We start from the raw sequence: 16,863 nt of genomic DNA, 5'->3' as shown, positions 1-16,863 counted from the left end.
AGAGCCGTTACTGTATCTCAACAGCAGATGGCAGATAGTCTGGCGACGCCCTGGGAAACGTTATTCGGATGTTGTTGAGGGAGACTGGTGGGGTGGTCCAAGCATCATGGTGTGGGGTAGAATTTGTCTCGCACAGACAGTCGGCCCTGTGGTCTTCCAGCACATAGGTTCAGGTAGAGGCAATGGTGTCACAGCAGCTCGGTACATTGAACAAGTCGTGAGGCAACACGCCATACCTCATTTGGCATGTCGCTGCAACCACGAGTTTAAGCATGATAACGCCCGTGCCCACATTGCAAGAGCAACAAGAGACTTCCTCCAGAAGAATGACATCAGAACCATGCAGTGGCCTGCCCTCAGTCCCGATTTATATCCCATTGAGCACCTGTGAGACGAGATTCAAAGACGGCTGAATGACGTCCGACCAAGGCCGACAACTGCAGCTGAACTGCGTCAGGCGTTCCTCAGCGTGTGGGCTCAAGTGCCTATGGCCTTCATCAACCGCCTCATCCATTCCATGTATCGACGTTGCTTGGCAGTCATCACTGCACATGGCGGACACACGAGATACTGACTTGTGATGCCATTTTCTCAGAGAATAGTGTTCTGTTTCACTTTAATTTCAACCTTGATGAACAGTTTTTCCAAGTTTCATCCTTTTAATATGTCTCAAAGTATGTTTACAGTGTTTGGGCAAATAAGGTTTCTCATATATCTATCCGTGGCGACGTTTCTTTTGCGGTTTAGTATACTTTCAATGCTATATGACGTCAATGGCAGAGTTTATTTAAAAAAATTAATTCTTGTCGTTAGCCTTGGCATTTAAATATGTAAAACCACACTTCCATCCTGTTTGCTGTATGTTAAGACACATAAGGACAGACAGAGTCCATGTTAAACCTGAGGTCACCACGGGTATCCGTCATCCATGCATCTCTTACTGTGTGAGGGCAGAACCTTTCCACATATCCTAACGGGTTTGACCTCGGGTCACAGTATTGTCTCTTCCGGCCTATGTCAGAAGCTTTCCACATATCCTAACGGGTTTGACCTCGGGTCACAGAATTGTCTCTTCCGCCCTATGTCAAAACCTTGCCACATATCCTAACGGGTTTTACCTCGGGTTACAGTATTGTCTCTTCCGCCCTAGGTCAGAACCTTTCCACATATCCTAACGGGTTTTACCTCGGGTTAACAGTATTGTCTCTTCCGCCCTATGTCAAAACCTTGCCACATATCCTAACGGGTTTTACCTCGGGTTACAGTATTGTCTCTTCCGCCCTATGTCAAAACCTTTCCACATATCCTAACGGGTTTTACCTCGGGTTACAGTACTGCTCTTCGGCCCTATGTCAAAACCTTTCCACATATCCTAACGGGTTTTACCTCGGGTTACAGTATTGTCTCTTCCGCCCTATGTCAAAACCTTTCCACATATCCTAACGGGTTTTACCTCGGATCACAGTATTGTCTCTTCCGGCATATGTCAGAGGCTTGCCACATATCCTAACGGGTTTTACCTCGGGTCACAGTATTGTCTCTTCCGGCCTATGTCAAAACCTTTCCACATATCCTAACGGGTTTTACCTCGGGTTACATTATTGTCTCTTCCGGCCTATGTCAGAACCTTTCCACATATCCTAACGCGTTTTATCTCGGGTCACAATATTGTCTATGTCAGAACCTTTTCACATATCCAACGAAACCGATTTTTTCCACAATCTTTTTCCACAAATTTGAGCTCTTCATTATATTCGGCATTCCCTCCCAACATGACACAGTTTCTCTTTACATCTGTCTTTGGCCTGCCTGGGCTCCACTTAGTCCAGTGTGCAGGGGTTCCATCAATCCAAACAAACTTCCCTTCCTTTGCTCTGTCACTGAGACCAATATAGTAGTTGGCAGTTGTCAAGAAACCTGAAAAAGTCAAAATGGTTACTACTCGTTAAAGAACGAAAATGAACATGATTCAGGTAGTTAGAAGATAAATTACATTGTGCAATCATAGTAAATGTACGGAAATAAAATTCGTTTAATTTCAATACTATTTGTAGTAAATGGACGAGTGTGCTTCTCTTTGGATTAATTCTTGAACGTTGGGATTGAAGAACAGAAGTCCAAACTTCCATCCTTTGTGCTATGTTTGGAGCGCTTGGGCATAACTGTCAAATGGCCACGCATTAAAGAAACATACCTCTTCGCTAAAGAACGAAATCATATACATGTATCTCTATTCTGTTAAACTGTATCACTCAGGGGGGTTACATTGTTAACATTACATGCTTTTATCATGTGCATTATAGCTGACATCTATTTTCTGTGTCTATCTAGTCTGTTGTATATTGAATTAGTTCTATTTACTTTGATGTTTTACTGATAATGATTCAGTATATGTAGTCTGTTCCATCGCTAAATGGCGACGTTAAATTTTTACACTCACTCCATTCTGTTCTGATAAACAACCCGGGCCCTGGCATTTCGTCATTGCAAACTACTTATTTTAAATTTTGATGCCTTGAATTTAGTTAGAAGATAGGCACCACTAGATTTCACTACAAAACTCTCGGTAGAAGACGAAAAATTATAGACTATCCCCCTCTGTTTAAAATGTATTTTTTGATTTTCAAACCACCTACATGGCGACAGCAGTACTGTATTAATATATATAACCAAAGTCACGATAATAGAAACAGCATGCACATTGATCGAATTATTCAAACAATTACTTTGAGTTTGCTTTGTAATAATTTTTATGTTAACCAACAAATCATATGGCGTTGTATTTTCCAATTGTGGCGTGACTAACATATCCATACAATCAGCAATATTTTCATTGAATTCTCGAAACTGGTATCGTCACGCGGTTGTTGTCAGTTTATTGGCACTATGTTTTTTGGTTTGGTTTGGTTTGATGTTTAACGCCGCACTCAGCAATATTCCAGCTATATGAAGGCGGTCTGTAAATAATCGAGTCTGGACCAGACAATCCAGTGATTGACAATATGAGCATCGATCCACGCAATTGGGACCGTTGACATATATCAACCAAGTCAGCGAGCCTGACCACCCGATCCCGTTAGTCGCCTTTTACGGCAAGCATGGGTTGCTGAAGACCTATTCTACCCCGGAATCTTCACGGGTCCTATAAGTGCGTGTACACGTGGTGATTATTTTAAAATAAAAGTTTAAAATAAAAATGGCCCCTTGTGTACATAACTGTCAAAAAAATCAGAGTACTGTGAATATGCAGTGTAGCCTCCCCAAGTTTTTGGGGCTAGATAGTCCAGACCATATTATCAACGGGGGCACGGGTGGTCCAGTCGTCTAAGGCGCCGCGATTCGCTGTGCAGAGATGCGTCCCTGGGGCACTCCAGAAACCTAGGATTGCGGGTTCGAATCCCGGTTCACCCCAATTATGTTTCTAGGTTTGACAGCACCATACCCGTGCTCGTGGGTTTCACCGAAGTGGTAAACGTCTGAGGCCTGCATCACTTCAGGCTTTCCTCCCACATTAAGCTGACACGCCGCGATATGACTGGAATGCTGTTAAAGCAGCGTTAAACCCAACTCACTCACTCACTCACTCACTATCCAGCCAATGTAAGACTTACGAGAGTTCTCCCTGATTGTAGCAACAGTATACTCATACTTCTCCTTGCTGTCTACAGTTGCTAGTCGAAGCTTCCTGAACTTGCAAAACACTTTAGAGTCAGGCCACGTCATGAAACCATCCGTAGTCCTGATGCTGAAGCAGACCTGACTGACCCGACTGTAGATGAACCCCTTTGTGAAGGAGCAGCCTCCTGAAACCCAAAATGAGCCAATGTTATACAAGGGTTGATCATAGTTCAAAGCCTCGCACAGAAGGAATTGCATAATAGTGCTGTGGAGGCTACATCAGGTCAAAGGACCCGTGAAGATCCGGGGTAGAATAGGTCTTCAGCAACCCATGCTTGCCGTAAAAGGCGACTAACAGGATCAAGACTCGATTATTTACATAACGCCATCATATAGCTGTAATATTGCTGAGTGCGGCTTAAAACAACAAACCAACCGACCAACATCATGTCGGAGAGTTATATCCACAATAAACTTACTCGACTGAGCAAATTGTGTCATTTTGAAAATTGACAAGCTATAGGAACATGCAGTGTCTGCGGCTCAGGGTTTTGTGGATATACGTCTCTGGCATGATGTGATTTCATATAAGGTTTAGGTACGTTTCAATCATTCCTCGCCCTTCATCTGACATGTCCACACCATCCCTCCGTCACAATCTCCCCCTTGGATATTTTCTGATGGACCATAGACTGTTAGTTATCCAGAGCGAGTAAAATGATGGTACTACCGCTCAGTAAATGTTCGATTGCCACAAATGTATTTCCCTTATCGAGAAGCTCGTGGTGAACATGCTAAATGTAGTGGTGAAAACCTTTGCTCGTTGCGCTGATGACTTGGATTCAACAAATGGGTACAAAGTGTGCAGACAGTTTCTGGTGTCGCCCGCTGTAATGTTCCTGGAATATTGCTACAGACTACCCCGTCGTGAACACCCTTATCAACATTGTATCTTTCATGTTAATTTGTTAAGATTCCATGTGCGACATAATTAAAATTGCTCAAGTCATGCTTTCTGTTAAATCACACATATTTTGATACCAGAACGTTCCCGTGAAGATCCTGGTTAAAATAGGTCTTCAGCAACCCATGCTTGCCGTAAGACCCGTGAAGTATCAGGTGTAGAATAGGTCTTCAGCAACTCATACTTGCCGTAAAAGGCGACTATGCTTGTCATCAAAGACGACTAACGGGATCGGGTGGTCAGGCTCGCTGACTTTGTTGATACATGTCATCGATCCCAATTGCGTGGATCGATGCTCATGATGTCAATCACTGGATTGTCTGGCCCAGACTCGATTATTTTACAGACCGCCGTCATATAGCTGGAATATTGCTAAGTGCGGGGTTAAACAACAAACAAACAATAACGTAACAGGCGACTGTGCTTGGTCAGGCTTAGGTGGATCGATGCTCAAAACATCAATCACTGGATTATCTTTTTCAGACTCGTTTATTGACACATCAGCTTCATATAGGTGGAATTTTGCTGAGTGGGGCGTTAAACAACAAACATCCAACCAAACCTCTTGGTGTTCCGGTTAGAATACAGTTTCCCTACATGCCCAGGGTGAACATGCTTAGCGTTGTGGTGAAAACTTTCGCTCGTCGCTCGGAAGCCCCAGATATGGGTACTAAGTGATCCCTCCGTGATAGTATTGCTGGAATAAAACCCTACTCCTCCTTCCGGAAAAGCCTTCTTAAACATTTTGTTTCTTGTTATTTGGTTCCATATGAGACAGTAAATTATTATAATAAAATAAAAAAACCTGCTTAAGTCAGGCTTTATGTTAAATCACACGTATATTGATACCAAAACCTCCCTTAGCAACATGCCCTTTGTGGATTACGTCACTGATTATTGTTAAGGCGACTGCATGCGCGACTTAAACCCTGTTTTGTCCGAATGATACATTTGCTACATTAAGTGTTAAACTGTGCTCAGTGTACGCCCTGCAGTACGCTATGCTTTAGGAGAATTGTCCATTGCAACTGAGTGCGTACCATGCATACTACAGTCAAGGTTATATCCAGTGAGTCAGAAGTAGTTGCCGATGCAGCAGTATTTTAAATGTTCTGTCTGCCATCATTCAGGTTTAATCACTACAATTCATCTCCCGCTACTAGCAGGGTATATAGATGACTCTTATTCTGTCCTTGAAAATCATGAAAAATAATGAGTTTAGTACTAAATAGTTTTTTACATAAAATATTGGGAAAATACCTACCATGGTCGAAAACATAATATTTCATCCCTGGGCAATCAGTGCCATCATCTGGGCTGAAAAAGATGACGTCATGGAGACTGCAGTGCCTTGTGATCTTGTTATGGAAGAAGGAAATGCAAGTTTCCATCTCTGAACATAACTGTGAACAATGTAGCATGCTCCTGGCGGACCCATTCTTAACGATCCTGGTTGTTCTTAGCTTGTCCTTGTAGTGCTCCGAGTGGGAGAACTTGAGATGTTGCACATTCGCCATGGAACATTGTAATCTGAAACACATAATCTAAATCAAAGCTCTGATGTACATACAGTTTAGGTCCATACGCCAATTGAACTCGCACAAAATGAAAGTAAATTCTAAATTGTTATGCTAAGAATGACGAATATTAGTAGTGACCTGTGCGTGACGAGTCATCGTACTTCTAGCATTGAATTAGAAAAAAGGGGTTTACAACATTATGACAGATTCCTGAATGAATATGGATTGAATGGTTGCATTCTGTTTTGGGAAAGCTTCCCCATTTTTTCCCACAATAAGACGTAGGGTGGAGGAATTTCAGCCCCTGGAAAGTGAGTTTGAACAATGAAAGATTAAAACGACCAGAGCCATTAAGAACGTCGAGGCACCCTTCTTTTTTGACAGCTCAGCGCTAATATACATCGATTATACACCACTGGGAACAACATTGAATGGTGAATATTATGCTATCAAACAGAAGCATCGCGGCAGTCTTTGACAGTGGTCCGTTAGGATGAGGACAATGACCTGGTGCCTGTCATCTGTTGTCATTATTTACAAAAGCACACTTGTGTTGTGAGAGATACATGAAGACCAAGAATTGGTTGCTGCGGTAGAGAGTTGGAATTTGACCTACAAAACAGAAATACCTGACAAGTATGAGAAATGAAATAAGTGAAATTGAACTGTTACGAGACTGTAGGATGGGGCATTGAAGTCTTTGAATGTTAAATGTTTATTTTATACACTAAACCTTCATTCGTTATTCATTACATACGACGTGGTTACTTTGCCTATATCATATGTATCAATCTACCACTAGTCCTTTCACTCGACTACACTATTTCACTTTTCATTTTAGGGCACAGGTGGCCCAGTCGTCTAAGGCGCCGCGATTCGCTGTGCAGAGTTGCGTCCCAGAAAGCTGTGATTGTGGGTTCGAATCCCGGTTCGCCCCGATTATGTTTCTAGGTTTGTTTCTTGGCACCATACCCCTGCTCGTGGGTTTCACCGAGACCTGCATCACTTCGGGCTTTCCTCCCACATTAAGCTGATTCTACCAACAAAGAGCTTTCTCCTTTTGAAATTAATTCAGTGGAAATCCTGCATAATGATTTAAGATATATATAGTAACCCAGAAATGTTTGAGTGTTGCAAACACTCAGGTGGACTGATGAAGACTCTCACAATATATTTATGGATATTTGAAAATTTGGTCAGAGGTCTTGTCATGTAAATGCGGGGGCATATATTCATCAACCGTTTGCCCGTCGATCCGTCCGTATTTTGTTTCCAGAGCGCATGACTTGAAAACCATGAAACGTTTGTCATCCAAAATTGGTACATGTAGTATTAACCAGTGGCTAAAGTCGTGCCTTTTGCTTTTATAGGGCTGAGGCGATTTGTCATCTCCTAATGACCCTTGTTTTGATCCCGCTGTCGGGGAAAGTATAGCTTTAAGCATGGCAGACATATTGAGAATGTATATTTTGACTATTAATCAGCCATGTCTGCATGTGTGCTTTTGAAATTTGACACGCAAGTTGGAGATATTTTGGTATTTTTTTTATTTTGATATTTGATCAGTCTGTGACTGATTCTTTTCGTAATTAAGGTCAGCTGCAAGGCATTGTGGCTCTATTGTTTTGTTGCTGATATAATGTCAGGAAATTCGTTTTCCGGTAATATTTGCTGTGTATGTGATAATCACATTTATACAATAAAGACATTTTTCAAAAATCAATTATAAGTATATGGTCTCCACTGTATGCTCTAGTGGTAAACGTCTGAGATCTACATCACCAGGCTTTCCTCCCATATTAAGCTGACACGCCGCGATATAACTGAATAACAAAACAAGAGAAGAATTGGTAGTTGCCCACCTCAATGTTCTTTACTTTGCCAATACACTACGAGGATATTGTAGCTGATGGATTGGTATCTGTTGTCAGTGCTCACTGTGTCACAGAAACACGCTACCCGATGATACCTCGCCAACCAGTACACACTGACACATTGCCACTGCGTTCTCAGCATGGATGAGCAATTTTCATAAAGGAAGAAATGTACCATATATCTCTCCCACTGCAATCACATGCGCTTCAAACATGGTCCACTGGAATTTGGATTGGTTTTTCTACCTAATTCATGGGTTGGTTGGCATGTTAGTATAGTTGATATATATATAACCAGTACTCTGAAATATGATTTAGAAATAATGGGGTTTGTGAACTATAATGTTTTCTAAAGTTTCCCAATTTTTTAAAATTTTGGAACAAAACGACTCCACAAATACCATTAAACTTGACATGCAATCAGTATAACCAGTTGACATATTCACGAGAAGTAATAACCACTGCGGGTGATATCGATGACTTTGTCATCTCCTTGAGTGATTTTGAACATCAGTTCACATAGATGCGAAATCGGAGCTTTTTTATCCCCTTTCTCGGGTCTCAATTACACACATTCCCGCATTCATACCCTTCTAGTAAGTATGGTGCTGTGTCCATTGTTCAGTTCCGATTATATCATGAGCATGTGTTATGAGTCACTGTCCAATAGCTATGCTATGTCGTGAAAGGCGACTAACGGGATCGGGTGGTCAGGCTCGGTGACTTGGTTGATGCATGTCATCGATCCCAATTGCGTGGATCGATGCTCGTGATATTAATCCCGGGATTGTCTGGTTCAGACTCGATTATTTACAGACCGCCGTCATATAGCTGGAATATTGCTGAATGCAGCGTTAAACAACAAACCAAGCAACCAACCAACTATCCAATAGTGATGACACGAGGTGTTCACGAAAGGTGTCAGTTTCCTGCTACATCGGTGGCACCCGTCACAATCACGTGTGCAGAGGTTAGCCAATTGTTCACCTAAAAACACTTACAAACAAATTATTGTTAAAAATAGTGAAATGCATCGGACATCATTTTGGTCACTGATGCGTCCAATTTGGAAAAAGCCTCAACATGTCCACCCAAAACGTCTTGAAAGTGTTAGGAAGTGGTTTAATGTTCTTCCTATGACATGTATAATAGTAACAGCTGCCGACGCAAGACCCTCCGACTCTTATAAAAATACTTCTGAAAAGGAAAGGTTTAGCGGCTGTGAAAGGTAAATGATTTGAGAATGAATGGGTGTAAACATTGCCAGGATATTCAGTATTTCTGTCATTTTACGTCAATCATCTAACCTGTATTAGTGCTCTCCTACCGTGCTCTTAATGACCCACATTGCCTTGTACGTGTTATTCACTCACCTTTCACCTCGCTCTATGAGTTTCAACTTAATTTAACTTCCGGATCGATCGATCGATCACATTTGTGACAGTAATATGCCTCCACGAGTTTAGTCCATGTCACAATCGATCTCAAGTTAATGACAGAATGGAGTACTTACAAGTGACCGTGTACTCATGGGAAAACAGGTGTTAGACGTTATCTGGTAATTGCATACACAACAGACAACAAAAGTATTGGAATCAAATTTAGGATGTGTTTTGATGTTGATGAACGACCATCGTTTCCACAAATGCAGTCATGGTAAAATGAGCAAATGATGCTTTATATTTACTGAATTATTAACCTGCAAATAAACTACACTATCACTTCGACACCTGTGACCTGAATACAAAATGCACCAAAGAGCTGCTAAACAAAAGGACTAACATTTAATTGTCTATATCTTTGTCTGAGTGTGTACACAGCTATGGTCAAACACCTTGTGATGTCGTATCCTTTCAAAGATACTTATCACACCACGTTGGTTGCTTTTAAAACCTGATTGCTTGAAACGTGTGACACAGGTGAAAGTAAAATCTTTGAACAATGCAAGAAACGTATGTGCAGTAAGCCATCGTTATTGGTTGGTTGGTTGTTTTACGCCGCACTAGGATAGCAGCAATAGTCCAGCTATATGACGGCGGTCTGTAAATAACCGTGTCTGGACCAGACAATCCAGTGATTAATATCATGAGCATCGAACCACGCAATTGGGATCGATGACATGCATCAACCAAGTCAGCGAGCCTGACCACCCGATCCTGTTTGTCGCCTTTTACGATAAGCATAGTCGCCTTTTACGGCAAGCATGGGTTGCTGAAGACCTATTCTACCCCGGAATCTTCTCGGGTACCATCGTTATTGGATGCCCATTGGCTCCTATCCAGCAATGTTTCTGGAGCATGGAAATTATTTTTAGATCTTTATTTAACAAACAAACAAATTACCGTGTCTGTCATTTATCTTAGTGAACATGTAATTGAAATATATGTTGCGTTGTCCCCAGTGGAATTAATACTTCAATTGTTTTACGAATCGATTTCTAAATAGGTATCCAAGATGAGCTTTGCAAGAGAATTAGAACAGGACTAGAATCACCTTCTTGTAGCTCTTAGAGAGCCTCCTAGAAACTCCCAACCCGTAAACCTCTCGAAGAACAAGCCTGTCGCAGTAGCATGTACAACAAGGGCAGATTAATTCACTTTCTTCAAGACACCATTTACTTCACTCAGAGTTGACCAATGTGTAAACATACTTGCATCTTAGAAACCTCGTGTCAAGTGGATGGATTTTGGAGTTTGGGTTAATTCCTTGACATTGTCCTTCCACGGGCAAATAAACACGCCGAAAGAACACGAACGTCATTTTTATATAGTTAACAGCAACCACAGGTTTTTAACACCGAACTCCAATATTCCATCTACATGACCACGGCTTGTAAATGGTCAGATTCAGGAGCCATGATTGATATTATGAGAAACGATCCATCCACGTAGTACCACCTAATCAACCAAGTCACTAACAATTTGATCCCTTTGGTATACCTCTAACTACCAGCATTGGCTGCCGGGATCTATTTTAACACAGACCCCTACTTTGAGGCTCGTGTCATAGCTCAGTTGTCCACGAATATTACACACGATAGACCAAATATGTACATTGAATAATTATAGTCATAAAATACTTATAGGATATATCAAGATACAGGTAGGAAAATAATTGTAAATACTTCATTCCCCGGTGAAATCCTACTTTTCCCCATTGTTTCTCAATGTCTTCATACAATTCAGTAAAATGTGGCAGCTAGTTTGCGAAATGGGATCTAAGATTTTCATATATGTCCTTGGGCGGTGGGGTAGCCTAATGGCTAAAGCGTTTGCTTGTCACGCTGAAATCCCGGTTTCTATTCCCAACAGTGTGTTGTACATGTACATCACCGTAATAAATAGTGATACAATATTCCAGCTTTATATGCTGTGGACGTATATTCTTACCCGGAGTCCCAAGGGTTAAAATAAAAAGTATAGTTAAGTATCACATAACAACCATAATAATATGTAACAAACTCCAGGACGTACCTGATGTGACAGAGATCCAAGCCCATGATGATCAAATGATGAAGTGTGAGCCTCATTTTGCAAGTTCGGTTGGCAGGGTCTATCGCTGCTACTAGAATTACTACTGTAACTCAGGACACTATGTAAGGCTTGGTTGGTTCATGTCTCTGGGGTCATGTGACATTTGGGCTGTGTGACGATAGCAACAGTAATCACATGCGAGGCTTATTAACATTCATGATCGATTATTCGTTTTTCATTTATTTTTTTGATACATTCGCATGAATGAATTTCAAGTGAACTGAATACCCCCAGCTCGTGTTTGATGTGGAAGTAACATGCTTTTCATTGACCAGTTGGCTTGATATTGATTATCTGTTTATCTGGTGGGGTATGGGGGCAAACGCTTAAGCTCGCTTGGTTCGGGACATTATGCTCCAAACTGAAACATTGTCCTTTATGTAGATGTTTGTTGGATAGCATATGTGTTAGAAAAAAATTGTCATCTGTTTAGGAATTGCGCAGGAATGGTAAATACTAACAAGAAATCAGTGGTGTTTCCAGTACTTTATAGTCTATGGTGAGTGAGTGAGTGAGTATGGTTTTACGCCGCTTTTATCAATATTCCAGCAATATCACGGCGGGGGACACCACAAATGGGCTTCACACATTGTACCCATGTCGGGAATCGAACCCGGGTCTTCGGCGTGACGAGCGAACGTATAGTCTATGAAAAGAAGTCCGTGATTTCATCAACATATTGGACCTCTCATTTGTTTGTTTGTTGTTTAACGCCGCACTCAGCAATATTCCAGCTATATATATACCTCTCAATACATACTGACACATCTTATTGACTGATCACTGACTTTCGGAATTCTCCCTTCTACTTTAAGGGTAAGATTACAACTTGTTAACCCATTAGGAACAGGATAACAAATGTTGAAAAAGGGTTTCCCTGAAACCTCCCCCATGCCAAGACAGAAAGGAACTATGGTCCTTCCCTTGGACTGTCAAAAAGGAGAACAAAGTCAAGTCAGAGAGCCAGCGGAAAACAACAGACCCAAAACACCTCCCTACTATGGACTTCAAGACGAAACACCTGCGTGTCGGTTTGATGGTCGGGACAATGTCAACCTGTTTATTGACTGTCTAAAGAACGCTAATTTGTTTGGTCAAATCCAAATTTCAAGTGTATACTTTCTTTTTCCCGGCCGTTTACTACAAAGCTTTCGCACCCTTTTTACATTATCTCTCTAGTATTGATAAAAGATATATGTTATAAAAGTAGTAAATGCATGGTATTCATACGTTGTCGCATTAAAAATGTGACATTCCATCAATGTTGAAAACCTGAAAAGTAGGAAGTGCAGTTTGTCCCTAATTTTGTTGCATTGTCAACCTAGAAAATCAGGAAACCGTAGATTAATAATTACATAGAATCGTACACACATCGTATAATACATGGAGAAACATATGTGCTGTCAACCAAACTTGACAGAGTAGACCCGTGAAGATCCGGGATAGAATAGGTCTTCAGCTACCCATGCTTGTCGTAAGAGGCGACTCACGGGATCGGGTGGTCAGGTTCGCTGACTTGGTTGATGCATGTCATCGAATCCCAATTACGTGGACCGATGCTCATAATGTCAACCACTGGATTGTCTGGTCCAGACTCTATTATTTACAGACACCCATCATATACCTGGAATATTGCTGAGTGTGGCGTAAAATAACAAACAAACAAACATATTGGCCGACCCATGAGATGGCTACAACTAAATACACCAATTAGTACAGGGTCGTGGCAGCCATTTGTTCCAACTTTTGGTCGATAGGACAAGACAGCGTACATTTGTCTTGGACATACGCAGTAAGGGAGCCTCTATTTAATATTTTTGAATGAATAGTTTGTTCAGAAATATGCCCGAAATGAATAGTTTTTTGGCAGTGGTGAAACCAAGTGAACAGTTTGTTTTGTGGAAATTACCCACATCATCTATTTGTGTTCATCGTGTAAAAGAATAGATTGATTGATGGTAAATAAATAGTTTGTTGGATACAGCTGGGAAAAAAGAGAGTGCTGAAAAAAGTGAAATTACCAGCTCAACAGAGCTAATAACACGTTCGGCGAGCATGTATTCATAAGATATGGCCTTTTAATATGATGAGATTAAAATAACACAGTAGACGATTTGTACATATGTCTAAAACCCGTTATCCTATGATGCACCTGATACAGTCGGAATCGTACACTGGAGATATGTTATGATTATAGAAATGTTTTTTGTTGTTATTTATTTATTTATTTATTTTATACTTCTTCGCAAAACTGTGTCATTGCAGTACACTATAATCAGTACAGTATCACGAAGGGTACATGTGGTTTTATGTGTCCCGCGTTTGGGTTCATAGAATTAAAACGAATTCAAATTTGATAGAAAACAGCTGTTCGTTTGAGATGAAGTTAACTTGTGCTGTGTCACATTACTTTCATTGTGTCGGAAAAAGCGTGCGGGTATGTCCTTCGAACCAGGTGTAAGGGATTTATTCTTCCGCCTACAAATCCACGTGCAGCCTGTTTTCTTTGTGGCGGGGTATAAGGGATTTTTTCTCCCGCTCAGAAATTTATTTCCCTCCCAGGCGTGATTCATAGTATTTTATCAAAATCACGTGAACCAATCAGATCTCATCATTCTGACATGGAAGTATGATGATGTTCTTTTGTTAAGAATCGATGCACTGACACCTCGCATAAAGCGGGCATAGATATCAAGACAAAAGAAAAATATGTATTGTGTGTATAGAGGAAATTTATGTAAGTCTTTTGTTTTATATCCCTTCAAACACGGTAAGCATTGAACAGTTATTCCATTGTCAGCGTTATTAAACTGAATTTAATAATCATTTTAATGTTTCATTATCTTTTGTTGACCAACCCCGCACTATCCCAGCAATATGACGTCGGCCTGTAAATAACTCGCAACAGACAAACCAGTGATTTATTATATCCTTGGGACAGCCGGGTGTTACAACCAATAATTTTGGAATAAGGGTCGTATCTGAAGTACCCAAAGGAATCCGTTGAAATTGTATGCATTCACAGAGATAATACCCCAAAGGATCTGAAGAACGTATTTGGAATTATCTCTCTCCCCCCTTCGTAACTACCATTACACTCAGAAAGTACCTGCAAAACGACAGTTTTGTTCACGTTTCTACACAGCTGTGCGTAATCGTCTCCGTGAGGCTGGTCTCCGGTCACGGATCATATGCATTCGCATCCCACTGACCAGACATCACAGGCAGGCATTTGTGGTTAGGGCTGAAGATCACGTCAGTTGGACAGGACAGGGCTCCAGTACATTTTACTGATAAATCGAGATATTATCTAGACTTCACAGACCGTCTTGCCCGAGTGTGGCGTAGACAAGAAGAAAGACTTCAGGATTCCAACAAAGCCTAACATGACCGCTATTTTGGGGGCTCAATCATGATTTGAGGTGGAATAAGTAGAACTGGAAGAATCGATCTCCAAGTCCTACAGTGGGGCACAATGCCAACTGTGCGCTTCGGGGATGACATTCTGTATGTGTACTTGGGACCGTATGCTGGTGCAGTCGGAACGGACTTCATCCTCATGGACAATAACGAGGATTTTGATGCCTACTTAGGGCAGGAAACCACTGTCCCCATGAAGTAGATAGCCCTTTCACCAGACCACAACCCTATCGAAAACCTGTCGAACGAGCTGCAGATCGACGTCATGTCCTTCTACGGGATCTCTTACTGAAGTTTGGAACACCTATTGGGAATATGAAACGACGATGCCAGGCTGTTATCGCATCGCGTGGATCACATACGCGCTACTCAGAGCTGATTTTTGGAAAATTAATTTGCTTTCGTGATTTTGTTATGTTCCAGTTTTGGATCAGATATGATGGGTGCTCTGACTGATTATTGGTCACATATTGTTTGTTGTCAACGGACGTTTAGTCATTAAAACACATTTATGCAATATTGACTTTGGCTATTTCAAAAGAAGCACACACTTTGAGTATTACCTTTTAAAGTGGTGATCCTTAGCAAACTTCGTGTAGTATATGATCCACGGCGTCAGGGTACAATGACACACTCTCAGCTAAGTCACGTGTCTAATGTACCCGATCCACCAAGTCACCTCTTTCGACCAGCATGGACTGGGATCCGGGGTAGAATAGGTTTTCAGCAACCCATTCTTGCCATAAAAGGCGTCTATGCTTGTCGTTAGAGGTGACTAACGGGATCGGGTGGTCAGACTCTCTGTCAATTACTGGATTGTCTGTTCCACAGTCGATCATTCACAGGCCGCCGTCATGTAGCTAAAATATTACTGAGTGCGGCTTTAAACAACAAACAAACATACGGACATCAATTACTTAGTCACTTAATATGATCACAAGATCGAAATAACGTACCTGTTGTTCAAAATGACGAAGAGCCAAACCAAAGAAGCTGGTAGCAGCATATTCGACCGTATTTTAACCCAACTCTCGAGACGCAAAATGTGTGAGAGTCCAAGTACATATGCGATAGATCTTGGATCTCAGTGCTCTCTTGTTATTGAAGCCACCACTGAATCAATAATGCAAGACTAATTCTTAAGACTGCGAGCGAATGTGGAATGTAAACATTTGACCATTAAATTCCATCAAGCTTCTTTTTACTCATAAAGTTTATGTAAGCATTCATCGTTACAATTTAGACTTAAAACAGAGCCCACAAGGCATTGATTGCCAATTGATGTTTGTGTATTGTACAGATAATTGGTTTTTATGTTGTAGATTGTTGACGTTATTTCAGTCTCTCATACAAAAGACCTACATAGTTCATTGCAATTAGGCTTTTTCAATTGAGGCAGTCGACAAACAACAAAGTCATTATGATGGGCACCAGGGGGAAATGAGAAACCATACCCATGTTGAATCCGGACCACAAATAACATGAAAACGATTTTTCCCTCAAAAGGGATGAAAGGTCGTTCTGACGTGACCCGTTATGGGATGTCCTCAGATCTAGGATCTGATTTTAATGAGATTGAGTCTGTCCTGCCCTACTGGTAACACGCGCCATTCACTTGCATCAAAAAGAAAGTGTCTGTTTGTTGGCGGCCTACAAACGAACCAGACAATTAGTTGATGGAACCGCCGTCATATAGCTGGAATATTGCTGAGTGCGGCGTTAAACAACAATCAAACAAACAAAAGAGTTGATGGATCACACAAGCAAGTACTCATTTTGTTAAAACTGAAAACGAAATGTTAACTTTGAATGACGTCTGCTGTGTAGGTCAGGTATTTCTAATTTGTAGGTCAAATTCTGGTCTGTCAACCAACCCTCTACCGCAGCAACCAATTCTTGGTCTTCATGTATCTCTCACAACACAAGTGTGGTTT

General features: G+C 41.2%; 1 protein-coding gene across 1 annotated transcript; it reads right to left on the bottom strand.

Moving 5' to 3' along the window:
* Positions 1 to 1,672: 1,672 nt before the first annotated feature.
* LOC139460620 (secretory phospholipase A2 receptor-like) lies at positions 1,673 to 11,505 on the bottom strand. Its single transcript, XM_071242088.1, has 4 exons — positions 11,450 to 11,505; positions 5,847 to 6,112; positions 3,612 to 3,803; positions 1,673 to 1,917 (listed from the first exon to the last, which is right to left on the bottom strand). Exons 1-4 carry the CDS (start codon positions 11,503 to 11,505, stop codon positions 1,673 to 1,675), a joined length of 759 nt encoding a protein of 252 aa, XP_071098189.1.
* Positions 11,506 to 16,863: the final 5,358 nt, after the last annotated feature.

This window comes from Haliotis cracherodii, unplaced genomic scaffold (assembly GCF_022045235.1).
Source record: "Haliotis cracherodii isolate W230 unplaced genomic scaffold, xgHalCrac1.p SCAF_14, whole genome shotgun sequence".
Classification (NCBI taxonomy): domain Eukaryota; kingdom Metazoa; phylum Mollusca; class Gastropoda; order Lepetellida; family Haliotidae; genus Haliotis; species Haliotis cracherodii.
The sequence above is the reverse complement of the archived record's forward strand: the minus strand, read 5'-3'. Positions and strand labels throughout refer to the sequence as shown.